Source organism: Caretta caretta, chromosome 4, assembly GCF_965140235.1.
Source record: "Caretta caretta isolate rCarCar2 chromosome 4, rCarCar1.hap1, whole genome shotgun sequence".
NCBI lineage: Eukaryota > Metazoa > Chordata > Testudines > Cheloniidae > Caretta > Caretta caretta.
In genome coordinates, this window is record NC_134209.1 from 82,837,793 (window position 1) to 82,852,402 (window position 14,610).

A 14,610-nucleotide genomic window follows, 5' to 3' on the forward strand; every position below is an offset into this window, starting at 1 on the left:
TTATTTCTTACCTCTCTCTATTTTTTTTAATTTTATTTAAAAACATTTTGCTGTTAACAAGCATGTTATCTCTGGAGAAACAAATCCACAGTTTGAGAACTGCAAAACTAATCATCTCTGATAGTATCTTCTAGGCCGAGCACTGAGTCACATTGGGTAGATAGAAAGATTAACCTAAATAATCTATACAGAAGACCCTGGAACCCCATAAAATTGGGTCCCTAATCCATGAACTATTGGAACTCATTTACAAAACTCTTCTTAAACATTACATGAATACATTGTCTCATACTATAGCATTAGAATTTATAATCCCTATTCCATGATGAGAGATCTTTGAGCTATAATGTATCTTAATTAAAACTATCTTTAGAAAGGTTCTTTCCTCAAAATCCAATTTTTATCCACCCTGGTTGTAGTGTGCTTCCAAGTCTTAGACTGAATCAAGTAGATAAAGAATGTCCTGGACTGACAGTAAATCATGTGGGAGTTTGGAAACTGCCTTAAGAAACAAGTGACGTAATCTCTAATTAATTAATCTCTGATTACAGATTTGGCTATTAATTAGCTCAGCACCACTCAAATTGTTGCCCTCAGAATCTGGGATTTTAGTAGCAATTTTGGTAGGTGATGAGTCTTTTTTTAATTGCTAGAATCCAGTGAATATGAAGAGTATCATGTAGGTTCCCTCTACATCAATGCCTACAACTTCTGTTTTACAAGGTGATATGAATGAGTAAGATAATTTATACCATTGTTAACTAACTAAGGAATTTTTTTTTTAAGTCTTGTCACTTTTGGAGGCTTCTTCATTCTATAAACCAGTCCTTCATTGGTTATACACTGACATTTTCTTCTGTCTACAGTAGGACCTCCCTCTTGATTTCCAGTGGCAGTCGTGAGAGGATATTTTTCATGGTAGCTTTTACTCTTTTCACCAGTCCCCTCTGGTGTATGTATGTTTCTTGTTGTTGTTTTTATTTGTGTTTTGCTTTATTTCTTTCATGGCAGCTTGTTACCTCCTTGCAAAATGTGCCCCAACACATGCTGAGCTACTTCCCTGTTGTCTTGGCCTTGTAAGATTTCCTCAGAAGTATCAGTTATAGATGGAAGTGTAGTTGTAGTAGTCTAATAACTTGTTTCAGCTACTTGGTTCATTAATAATTTCTGCATGTATTAAAATAACCCTGGTGCAACAGACTCTTGATCAAATTTTCTACTTTGTTTGCCAGCTGTTACGTTGGCTTAAATGCTTTCATCAGTGTTCTAGGAAAAATTAAACTTTACTGTTATTCCTGTTTTCTTCACAATTTGAAGAAATCTTAACAATAGGTCCTAAATAATGGCCTTTGTGGGATTTTCAGATGCACTCAACATTACCCTAATTGTACTCCCATTGAATTCAGTGGGAGCAAAGTTAGGTCAATACTGAACACTTTTGAAAATCCTGCCCTTTGTATCTAGTGTAAACACTGAGCCCCTTTTAAAAGGTGCTATAGAATTGTAAAGCATTATTAAATAACTCAGTGTTCTTTACCAAACCATTTTATAAATGGGAGAAATTCAGCCAAAGAGAGTAAGTGGGATTTGTGGAAGTGCCTAAGAGAATTAGGAGAACTGGTTCTGTTAGAAGTCCCCAGTAACTCTCTCTCCAAGCATGTGGCAGTTGCTGGTAGAACCTAAAGTCCAATCTGTAAACAATACTTGCTTGCTACTACTGTTTAATTACTACTTTAGTACTGAGTATCAGCATATAAAGTTTAGGATTTAAAAAACTGAGTTCTATATTTATCATAGTTTGTAATGGTTTCCTGGTGTGTGTGTGTGTGTGTGTGTGTGTTTGTTTTTTTTTAATATACATATAGGAGGACAAAGAAGCGAAGAATCCCGTTCCAGACAAAGGAAACCATGGACTAGCTCCAGGAAATGAGAGATTCAAACCTGTGGTACCCTGGCCTCATGTCGAAGGCATGGAAGTGGACTTAGAATCTATTCGAAGAAAAAATAAGGCCAAAAATGAACTAGAACATCATGTTGGTGATAACAATCAGCAGAACATCATGCAGAGGCAATATCTCACATTTAAGCCTCAGACATTTACATACCATGATCCTGTTTTACGACCTGCAATCCTTGGTAATTTTGAGCCCAAAGAACCTGAGCCTCATGGAGTTGCTGGTGGCCCTGGAGAGGAAGGCAAGCCATATGTATTAGGACCAGAATACAAAGAATCCATTCAAGCCAGCATTAAAGAGTTTGGGTTTAATATGGTGGCAAGTGATATGATCTCACTAGATCGGAGCATTAATGACTTGCGTCAAGAAGAGTAAGCAGACTTCTAATTTTTTGTTCTTGTTTTGTTGTTGTTGAAGGATTGGATAAATTTTTTACATGTGTTTTAACCACATCTTTAAAACTATAGATTAGATGACAGGTTTCAGAGTAACAGCCGTGTTAGTCTGTATTCGCAAAAAGAAAAGGAGGACTTGTGGCACCTTAGAGACTAACCAATTTATTTGAGCATAAGCTTTCGTGAGCTACAGCTCACTTCATCAGATGCATACTGTGGAAAGTTTAGAAGATCTTATATACACACAAAGCATGAAAAAATACCTCCTCCCACCCCACTCTCCTGCTGGTAATATCTTATCTAAAGTGATCACTCTCCTTACGATGTGTATGATAATCAAGGTGGGCCATTTCCAGCACAAATCCAGGTTTTCTCACCCCCCCCCCACACACACACACACAAACTCACTCTCCTGCTGGTAATAGCTTATCCAAAGTGACCACTCTCCTTACATTGTGTATGATAATCAAGGTGGGCCATTTCCAGCACAAATCCAGGGTTTAACAAGAACGTCGGGGGGGGGGGGAGCGCGGGGTAGGAAAAAACAAGGGGAAATAGGCTACCTTGCATAATGACTAAGCCACTCCCAGTCTCTATTCAAGCCTAAGTTAATTGTATCCAATTTGCAAATGAATTCCAATTCAGCAGTTTCTCGCTGGAGTCTGGATTTGAAGTTTTTTTGTTGTAAAATAGCGACTTTCATGTCTGTAATCGCGTGACCAGAGAGATTGAAGTGTTCTCCGACTGGTTTATGAATGTTATAATTCTTGACATCTGATTTGTGTCCATTTACTCTTTTACGTAGAGACTGTCCAGTTTGACCAATGTACATGGCAGAGGGGCATTGCTGGCACATGATGGCATATATCACATTGGTGGATGTGCAGGTGAACGAGCCTCTGATAGTGTGGCTGATGTTATTAGGCCCTGTGATGATGTCCCCTGAATAGATATGTGGGCACAGTTGGCAACGGACTTTGTTGCAAGGATAGGTTCCTGGGTTAGTGGTTCTGTTGTGTGGTATGTGGTTGCTGGTGAGTATTTGCTTCAGGTTGGGGGGCTGTCTGTAGGCAAGGACTGGCCTGTCTCCCAAGATTTGTGAGAGTGTTGGGTCATCCTTCAGGATAGGTTGTAGATCCTTAATAATGCGTTGGAGGGGTTTTAGTTGGGGGCTGAAGGTGACGGCTAGTGGCGTTCTGTTATTTTCTTTGTTAGGCCTGTCCTGTAGTAGGTGACTTCTGGGAACTCTTCTGGCTCTATCAATCTGTTTCTTCACTTCCGCAGGTGGGTATTGTAGTTGTAAGAATGCTTGATAGAGATCTTGTAGGTGTCTGTCTCTGTCTGAGGGGTTGGAGCAAATGCGGTTCACCTGCACATCCACCAATGTGATATATGCCATCATGTGCCAGCAATGCCCCTCTGCCATGTACATTGGTCAAACTGGACAGTCTCTATGTAAAAGAGTAAATGGACACAAATCAGATGTCAAGAATTATAACATTCATAAACCAGTCGGAGAACACTTCAATCTCTCTGGTCACGCGATTACAGACTTGAAAGTCGCTATTTTACAACAAAAAATCTTCAAATCCAGACTCCAGCGAGAAACTGCTGAGTTGGAATTCATTTGCAAATTGGATACAATTAACTTAGGCTTGAATAGAGACTGGGAGTGGCTTAGTCATTATGCAAGGTAGCCTATTTCCCCTTGTTTTTTCCTACCCCGCGCTCCCCCCCCCCCCCCCCCGACGTTCTTGTTAAACCCTGGATTTGTGCTGGAAATGGCCCACCTTGATTATCATACACAATGTAAGGAGAGTGGTCACTTTGGATAAGCTATTACCAGCAGGAGAGTGAGTTTGTGTGTGTGTGGCGGGGGGGGGGGGGGGGGGGCGGAGGGTGAGAGAACCTGGATTTGTACTGGAAATGGCCCAACTTGATTATCATACACATTGTAAGGAGAGTGATCACTTTAGATAAGCTATTACCAGCAGGAGAGTGGGGTGGGAGGAGGTATTTTTTCATGCTTTGTGTGTATATAAGATCTTCTAAACTTTCCACAGTATGCATCCGATGAAGTGAGCTGTAGCTCACGAAAGCTTATGCTCAAATAAATTGGTTAGTCTCTAAGGTGCCACAAGTACTCCTTTTCTTTTTACAGAATAGATGAAGCCAAATAAGATCTCTTGTGTTAGAAGACTTCCTGTTACATCATACTGAACACTTCCCTGTGTTCTTATTTTACTTAATCTTTTCTTGAATATTAATCTCGATTGATTGCCCTTCTGAAGTAGTCCATTCTCATGCCTGATCACTTGAATTAGGATGTCTTGGGTCAGCCACTTCTTTAATTACCCTCTTTTATTTTTAATCTCTCATCAAGATTTTTTAATATTGTGAATAAGCCTTTTTATGTCCTTTTAAAGTTTGCACAGAGCATTACAACACTTCCTCCTCCCATCACTCCGCAAGCCCTCTAAAGAGAGCTCTTTCTAACAGAAAACCAAAACTAAGAAATATATTCTTTCCCTTGCTGTATGCACCTATAACACTGATTACCTGCCTACGTCCACAGAACTATTTATCTGCCATAGAGGTGTTTAGAACTCAAAGCTGACATCAGCATAATCTTCCTAACCACTTTGCTTATTGCGTATTGTAGTGAAGGAAACTGCTCTAGAGATTTAAATTCCTTGCTCTGGTATGTAGGGGTTTTGGGGTATATTTTGGTGGGGCTTGGGAGTTTTTAACAATTTCTTCCAATTGCTGTACAGATAATCTTTCTAGCAGCTCGAGAAGGCTGGATTGTGTTCAGTCTTCACATTTTCATTATTAAATCTGTGTTAAGAAAAGGTCCTCTGAGTTCAATATATTGATCACTGCAAAATCATTTACCGCTATTATCTCTCTTTTTTTTCTCTGTTTGCTATGTGAAATATGGTACTTGTCTATCTCATTCCCTTGCCATCCCCATATGTGGAGCTATACCAACCACAGGACTTGAAGCCAAGCTCTGGATTGTGTGTCTCCAGCTGTGGCATTTGAATCATTGGTTGAGTGATTGGTTACTGTAGCGCCACCCGTGTATTCTCTGATGAGTGTTTTCCACTCCAGGAGCTGAGACATAGTCAGCCATCTGCTAACCTGACTCATACTTTTACATCTTCTGTTGTTTGAATTTACTGCCTGTTGTATGCTTGTTAAAAAAGAAAAGGAACATATTCTGAATGAACTGCATAGAAACTACAGCATTTTTTCCCCCATCTTCTTTTTTTTGTGCTGAGGGCCAGAGATTCATTACAATGGGTACTTCTGCCTGCTTGCAGCTTGGGGACGGTTCCCTGCAGTTTCCTCCACAGTGGCAAGCAGCTCAGCGAGACCTCTTTACCTCAGAGCTTTTCTGAGGAAATTTCTAAACATTATTTCAAGTGTTTATAAGATCATCTGAAGAATTTGTTTAATTCCCAGATATGTCCCAGGGCTGCTTTTGATTTATGCAGAGAATGACCCATCAGCTTCACTTTACCTTCTGAGGTGTCTGCAGCAGCTGCTCCCCCTGCAGGCTTCAGGGAGAGAGCTCTACCAAGAAAAGCCAGAGGCGGAAGGAAGGGTCTGTATCTCTCCGCTCTCCCCCTGCCATTAAGTGTCTTGCTGGGGAGAAAGAGTGTAGTTTCCCTTCACAGCCTAGGCTGGGTGAGGGTCACATTGGACTCTCTTCTCTGGGTCAGAAAGGATTTGAGCAGACTGGGAAAAAACTGGCATCAGGGAAAGCAGCTTCCATCTCCATGAGGGGGGTGGAGCCAGAATGGCAGTGCACTTGAGTCCCAATAGCCCCCACCAACATCCACACCTTTGACTGCAGAGCTTGGTTAGCCCCCATCCACACACACACTTTCCTCTCCCTTCCCCACCCTGAGTCCCCTTGGATTGGGGATGGAGACACTGGATACCACACAGATGCTGCCAACACTTGAGAGTGCAGTAAGGGGCCTTTTGGTTCAGCTCTCTCTACTCTGCGGCCAACTTCATCCTCCTTCTGAAGCAGGATTATGGGGACAAAATCCCAAAGGGAGAAATAAAATGAGTAATAAAATCAGTGCTGGGTTCTCCTGCTCACCTCACAGAGTGCAGCATGGTCAATCAGTGCAGAAAAGATAGTCTATAGATGTGCTGATTCTTTTAGGCACGCAAACACGCAATCCCACAAAGGCAGTTCTTCCTTCTAAGGAGACCAACTGCCAAAATCAGAGTTTGAGAATCAAATAGTAAAATATATTTAAAATACAAAAAAAGAAAGAATTGAGCCTCTTTCAGGCAAGACAGCATTGAATATTGTGCAACTTACATTTAGGAAGTCTATGGGGGCCTTAGACAAGCTATAGCTAGCTATCCCTCCTCATGCACCCTGGAAAAATGTAATAGAGGGATAGGGGTTTCCCACTGTCCCCAGAAGACGGAGAAAGTATCTGGCTTGCATCCCCAGCTGTTGCTGTGGTTCAATATGCCCTAAGGTCCAGGCTGTTGTTCCCAACTTGAGTTGTAGATTGCCATGTATCACCACCACCTCCACTTCTTCCTCCCAGCTCATGCTATGGAGCAATCAGAGGGACAGCAGTCCAGATGTGAAAGAACTGGTAGGCTGTAAGCAGCTTCTTGACTCACCATTTCTTTCATTTTACTCTACTCTTTCACCAGCCTCCATTTTATAAGACCCGAAAGCTGCTTGGTTTGCACACATCAAAACTTAACCTGGTATCTGTACTGAAGAGAAATGCAACTATTTTTCCTGGTAGTCAGGGACACAGTGTTTCTAACTGAGGGAGACTTTTACTTGAAGGAGTGGCCTACCCCTCTGGATCTTCACAGGCACTCAAGTCCAAGCATACATCAGTTCAGCCCCTCCTCTAGGAATGAAAACTCTCAGGTGACATCAGGCCAACAAAAAAACCCGAACTAATATGATCTGTCATCTGACAATCTGAGTCTTCCTCTTATTCAACTGGCAGGTGAAAAGTCCAGTTTAACTACTATGATAAACCAATGAAACACAGCCTTGAGTTCTTCCAGGAGGGTTTTACTATGGTGGTATGAGGGTCCAAACAAAAGGTCAAGACTCTGTGGTATAACATTCTCAGCCTTTACAAGAAAAGGAAATTTAGCACAAATCCCAACATGAGATGCTTCCTTAGGGCATCAACTTTATTCCTACTCCACAAGGTCATAGAGCACGACCTTGGAAATTCATTTTGCACTTTGCAGCAGTACTCAGATTGAACCCCTGCAGAAAGATTCCTTATACTTTCTATCCACTAATGTAGGCCTCCTGATGGCTCCTATGTCCAGATCAGATTGTGGGGGGAGGGCCTTGAAATTGAGCTTTCTCTAATGAAAGCCAATATTATACTTTTAATTCTGGCAGTAGTCCTTTCAACAGTCATCACATCCATTCTCTATGCAAATTCAAGAAATAGTCTTCCTTCAATTAAGCATCAAAGTCAAGGCCTTATGAGAACTGACCATTTCAGGGCAGAGTAGTCATCTCTCCAGTATTGAAATCTGCTAGACAGCACATGGCTATCAATACATAAATTCACCAAATTCTGCATATTGATTATCCAATCTTAACCAATGCCATTTACATTCTTTTGGCAGAAGTCTTCTCCGTGCCTTAGTGCATGAGAAGATGGATAAGATATTTATGGATAATCTATCTCATTTTGGATGTCCATGGTTAAAGGGTGATCCTGCTTCCCACTCTGAAGCCACGGTGCTCTGAAAATCCTATTGTAATGGACCTGTGTACTTTAGCATGAAGAGGAATTGGAAAATTTATCAGTGCTTCTCCTCAAAATTTCTTTCTTCAAGTAATAGGATCCACAGATCCAGTCCATCCTAAGTACAAATGGATCATCCAGAATAGTGACAGAAACTGATATCCAAGGATTTGGGTTTGTAGTCATTAGATAGGATTTACCTTGCCCCGCAGTAAGAGAAATTGTTGTTGTGCTTTTTACCTAAAGTATATTTAATACAATCTGTAAGTTAGGAAGGAAGATTTGAACTATGCTGGCTGTGGAAGTTTTCTCAACTGGAGGGAACTTTTGGAGGTGAGGCATTCTTGGGCTGCTAGTGCCTGACAGTCTCTCCCGCCTCCACACTGAAAGCCGACTTAAATACCCATTGTCGCAGATCTGTGGACCTTACTACTCGAAGAAAGAAAATTTTCAGGTAAGAATGGATGAATTTTCCTATTACCTGAGTTAAGCAAACCATTGTTTCATCTTGCCTCACGTGGTGATTTTCTGTAAAATAGTAGATGTTTCTAAAACTACTCAGTATGTAGATGTGTCTCGCATGCAAAGCAAATGTGTGGTTTTTCTAGCTTTTTTTAGTATAAAGCACACTTTTTTTTTTTAAACTGTGCCTTAACCCCCAAGAAACCATTGAAATTGAAGCTGGATACTCTAGTTTTATTTCAAATTACTCACACAAACCTACATTAAAAACATTATTAAGCTTGCAAAATCATGCACTCAGAAGTTAGGACATGCCAGTATTAAGATTGCCTGGTCTTGAGGGAGCGTCCACCATTGCTCTGTGGGGATGGTGTATGCACAATCCTGTCAGTATAGGAGCTGAGATAGGCTTAAGTATGCTTAGTGAGGATGGATTCTTCAGAGATTAAATCAGCTCAAATCTAAGTAATATCTGCTGAGCATGTGCAAACTGCAATTTTTTTCCACAAAGGCTTATAATTTGGCCAAATATAGGTGGATTTTCATGGTGACCGCACCAGGCACATCTCTGACACAATTACTACAATCCCAGTGAAATTTCAAGTCCCTGCTCCCAAGCATTGGGGTGCTAGAGTTCTTAGAGAAAGTTGCCAGAATTTTTTTAATATGGGCAAAACAACGTATTTTTCCCTAACCTCGTTCTCTGAAATGACTGAACCACGTTGGCTGAAAATTTCCAAAAAAAAAAAAAAAATGTGAAAGAGAAATATACCCAGCATGTAAAATTCCAACACAAACTGTTAGTTTGTGGAAGTCATTAGCAATTGAACACAAAAACTTATAATGTCAGTGTCAGGTATAGTGTCAGGCAAACTTAACAATAGGTGGTGCTAACAGTCCTGCATATAAAACTACGCTGCAGAATGTATCCAAGACTGAAACAACAGGACTTTGACATTTCATATCCTTAAGAAAGCTGTGTACACACTGCATTAATTAAAGCAGTAATTTTACTGCTTGAAACTTTTACTCTTGTGATTGTCAGTGAGGTAACAAAGTTTTCCTATTAAAAAGACATATTTGATAGAATAACCTAAAATCCATATGTGGCTTCCTTTTGGTAGAGAGAGTTCACTGTGCTAAGTTAATTCAAACCAAATACAATGTAAAATGAGTATTTGTATTAGAAACTTAAATCAAGAAATATTCTCTTAGGGTATACTATGAATAAATAATACTTTAGAAACTCCCTGTCTGTCCTATTTACTAATTTTTATCTTATGTTAGAGCCCTTAGGCCAGAGATGTTCATTCTGTTGATCAGATTATATGCCAAGATAATAAACCGGGATAATTAACTATTTTGGCCCTAGGAAAGGATGAGTACTCAACATATTGTTCTTCTCTTTGCCATTTTATTATATAACAAATAGAAAGTGTGGTTACAAATGTGATGGCTTTGTTAGGATTTTATTTATGCTAGTTTTTTATCTCTCTCCTTCCCCCCACTATTTACCTATATATGACTTTTCCAGTTATAGGAGAAAAAATTGAGTAGTTTGATGACTGTTAAAGTATTTGATTGAATGTTTGTGATATAACGTGGTGAATTAGGTTAATCTTCTCTTACATAATAATAGATCCAAGGCTTGTGTGTCTGAGATGCACGGTGCACAGCATCAAATACCTCAGTCTGCTGCTTAAGTGCTGCACTTCTTAAAATCTGACTTTGGTCAGCAAGTTATCATTTGAAAGTTACAAATTGAGTTAGGCTATTTTGCTGGCAAAAAAATATTCATTGTGATATAACTTAAAATAAGACTTTCCATCAAAGCAAATTGTGTGTGTATTATTAGTTGAAGGTAAAGCAGCAAAATTATCATAGAATTGTTCTCAATAATCTTTAAACCAGGAAGATCCATGTTTAATTATGTTGCTCCTTTGAATTTATTGTTGCTCTTCCTCCCAGTTCTTCAAGGGTTTCTCCCCTCCCTTTCCTACCTTTAATTACATTATAGCCCTTACAGGGCATATCCTCTGACTATATACAACTATATATTTTCAGTGAAGGGGTACTGTCATCATGGATAATTTCTTTTAAAAAAAACAACAACACTTTCTGCTGATTTAAATTTCTTTTCAGTAATCTGAAATAAAAAATAAGATTCTCCTTTCTTATTCTTTTGGTCACCTAAATGTAACATAACATTGTTTAATTTTTTTCAAGATCAGTTTTTATAACTGAACAATCAACCCATTTTAGTCTCGTTTACCTTAATTAAAAATTGCACTTCAGAAATGTCACAGTAGTTTATCATGTGCCAAACACAACTTATTTGTGTACAAAAATTAAGAAAATACTTTCTTCAATATATTTGTGCAGCACTGTGTATAATTCCACTTTTACAGTAAAATATACTTTGACAAATTATGAAAAATAGTATGGAATAAAGTATTGTTTCTAACTTGATATGGGTTTAGCAATAGGGTGAAGTTCTCCTTTTCCCTGCTTCCTAACGTTTTAGGAACTGATAAGAGCAAGACAGTCAACCATTTTGATGGTTGACTCAAAAGCGGAAGAGGGCAAAGATTTTTCTTTTCTTTTCTTTTCTTTTCTTTTCTTTTCTTTTCTTTTCTTTTCTTTTCTTTTCTTTTTAACCTATAGTTTTTGAAGGGCAGCAGTTCTGTGGAAAAGGACCTAGGGGTGACAGTGGACGAGAAGCTGGATATGAGTCAGCAGTGTGCCCTTGTTGCCAAGAAGGCCAATGGCATTTTGGGATGTATAAGTAGGGGCATAGCGAGCAGATCGAGGGACGTGATCGTTCCCCTCTATTCGACATTGGTGAGGCCTCATCTGGAGTACTGTGTCCAGTTTTGGGCCCCACACTTCAAGAAGGATGTGGATAAATTGGAGAGAGTCCAGCGAAGGGCAACAAAAATGATTAGGGGTCTGGAACACATGAGTTATGAGGAGAGGCTGAGGGAGCTGGGATTGTTTAGCCTGCAGAAGAGAAGAATGAGGGGGGATTTGATAGCTGCTTTCAACTACCTGAAAGGGGGTTCCAAAGAGGATGGCTCTAGACTGTTCTCAATGGTAGCAGATGACAGAACGAGGAGTAATGGTCTCAAGCTGCAGTGGGGGAGGTTTAGATTGGATATTAGGAAAAACTTTTTCACTAAGAGGGTGGTGAAACACTGGAATGCGTTACCTAGGGAGGTGGTAGAATCTCCTTCCTTAGAGGTTTTTAAGGTCAGGCTTGACAAAGCCCTGGCTGGGATGATTTAACTGGGAATTGGTCCTGCTTCGAGCAGGGGGTTGGACTGGATGACCTTCTGGGGTCCCTTCCAACCCTTATATTCTATGATTCTATGATTCTATGATTCTCATTATTCCTAGACTATTAAAGGTAGGAAATAACTTGTCTTGGTAGGAAGATAGGAGTATGGAAGAATCCATCCTTCCGATAGCAATCTGGTGAAAAATAGCCCTTTATTAGGTCAGAGTCATAATGATGTGAAACTATCACGTCAACATCCAATGTGAATGCCAGATTTTGTGAGGAAGCCGCTGCTAACCAGAGAGGGACAATATTTAAGCTGAGCGCATAGAGTGAATTTAATAAGTTCTAAACAAGCAGTTCTCAACCGGAGGTCCGCAGCTCCCTGGGGATCCGTGAACTCTTTCAAGGGGGCTGCGGGGCTCAAACCCAGACCCCAAGCCCTAGTGCCCCTCGTGGGGCTCAAGTCGGGACTCCCAGGAGGCACAGAGCTGAAGCTCCGATCCCTGCCGGTGTAGTGATACTAACAACTCCCTGGCAGCACTTCCTACCTAGGTTGTACTGAGCAGGTTCACCGGTACTGAGCAGGCTCAGCAGGTAAATGCTATTGGTGGGGAAATGTGCCGCCTGCTGTTTTGCCGTTACACCGGGCACTGCGGGGTAGCTGCTGCTCTGACTGGTGCCATGGAGCAGGCAGCTGCAGCATTCCCTCCTCTCCTCTTGGTGCCCCGGGTTGAAACTGCTCCTCAGCTCCTGAGTCCCAGCCCCCTTTGCTCCCGCAGAGGCAGCCAGTAAGAGCCGCTCATGTGGGGAGACCCGGCTTTGTGGCTGGCAGACGCCTCCGGGAACAGGGACCGCAGGGAAGCCTTCACAGCACACAGCCCCTAGTACCTCCTCTCCGTGCACCCTGAATTATGCCCTCCCTGCACCCTGATCTGCCCCTGCCTGCACACAGCCCCAGCTGCCACCCTGTGTGCACACAGCCCCAGCTACCACCTCCCATAAGCCATAAGCTGTTTTCAAACTTCTTAAGCTAAGCCCCCCATCTTTGAGTTATAATTTTTGGTTGTGGCCACCACCTTCACCAAGACAGACAGGCAGGTGGCCTGCTGAGGTGAGCACTCCCTCCCTGCACCTGTGGCCCCTCCCTGCCCCAAATAGAAGTCAGATTACACCTATGCCCAAGGCCCCTGCCCCGAGCCCTCTTTCCTTTTCTCTCCCCCAGCTGGGCTCTGGAGTTTTTATAGCACATCAAGGGGGGGCCTCAGAGAGGAAAAGGTTGAGAGCCCCTGTTCTAAACAACTGTTAATTTTTCAGTCAGCCCCACTCTATAACCAAGGAGATTCCACAGAAGGACTCAGTGCCAAAGCTTACTTTATTCATGAAGGTGGTGATTTGCTTAATTGCATTGTACTAATTACACATATGATACTGTTTAATTAAATAAGCTTTTAGTAATTACAGTTGATATCTGTGTCCTTGGAAACCAAGCATTAAGGACTTTCATTCATTATACATGAAGCCTAGGGAACAATCAATTTTTGTAATATGGCGCACTATAATAATTCCATGAATTACCAAAAGAAGTTTTATTATGCAAATAGTATAATAAAACAGTGTTTTACTGAGACTGAAGTTTATGAGAATCAAGTGAATTATAGCTGTCAAACTTGAAGAAGAAGGCTATACTCTTGACCGCATGTCCTCATAAGCTGCTTTGTTGGCAAGACTCCAAAAGGGGAAAATATAGCTATTTAAAAAAATAATTAGCAATGTATTGGCGGATCAGACCTCCAGTGTCTTGTGTGTAGCAGGAAAATGTGTAAGCATTTTTCTGTACCAGTCCAGCTCTACCAGTGCCACTAACAGTAGAAGAGTGTACACAGAGCCAGTGTGCTTTAACACTATGCGCTGCTGCCATTATAAATTTTCCCATTGTAGATGCACTCCAAATGTGGGTTATTCCCCTACTGGGGAAAAGAGATGTTGGCACAGACATAGGTATCTGTAAGTGAATGTATTTGTATGTGTACTCAGTCTGAAACGGAGAGACTGAGCTGTAAACAGAACGTTAGATTTGAAAAATCAAATGTATATAGTACAGCACTTTCAGAGCTCTGTATTCAAGTTCTCCACTAGACCTTGCAGCTTTTTTCCATCTGCTGTATGCAAGACTTCCCAGTCCTCACCTGTCCACTCTCATCATGTGCTTTTTTTTTTTTTTCCTAAATGCTTTTGGGCAAATGGAGTGTTGCTCACCCATGTCAGATGTTAAGTAGCACAAAAAAGAAACCCAGTACATTCATTGACCCTATATGCTCAGTATCATTTTCTCAGCAGGCTTGTCACAGGGGAAAATACCATGTTAGAACACAAGTTAGCAATATGATGTTAAACACTAGTTAGCATTTGGTATACACAAGAACTGTCATGATTAACAAATCAGCATCAAATAAAATGTATTAATATAGCCTCTTAACCTTAGGCGATAAAGATAAATTAATGTTAACACTAAGATTAACCTTCTCCAAAAGTCAGTTACACTTTTAAAATCATCCTATTGCAAAACAATGTATAATAATAAAATAACCATGATTAAAAATACATTATTTCATATCGGTCATAAGGAGCCTCCTTTTCACATAATTTTTTTCTGATTTTTCCAGACAACCAGGCAAATAGGGTGGGAGGTTGTTTTACCCAAACTTTTGCTTTTTGGGGGGGTCAAAACCTTTTCTAAACTAACT

General features: G+C 40.7%; 1 protein-coding gene across 2 annotated transcripts in view; it reads left to right on the forward strand.

The window, feature by feature from the left end:
* Window positions 1–14,610, forward strand: part of GALNT7 (polypeptide N-acetylgalactosaminyltransferase 7) — a 114,169-nt gene that overhangs the window by 45,895 nt on the left and 53,664 nt on the right. For both annotated transcript variants that reach the window (XM_048847728.2, XM_048847727.2), the window contains exon 2: window positions 1,866–2,326. In XM_048847728.2, coding sequence (XP_048703685.1) covers window positions 1,866–2,326 — 461 coding nt within the window. The remainder of the gene's footprint in view (window positions 1–1,865; window positions 2,327–14,610) is intronic.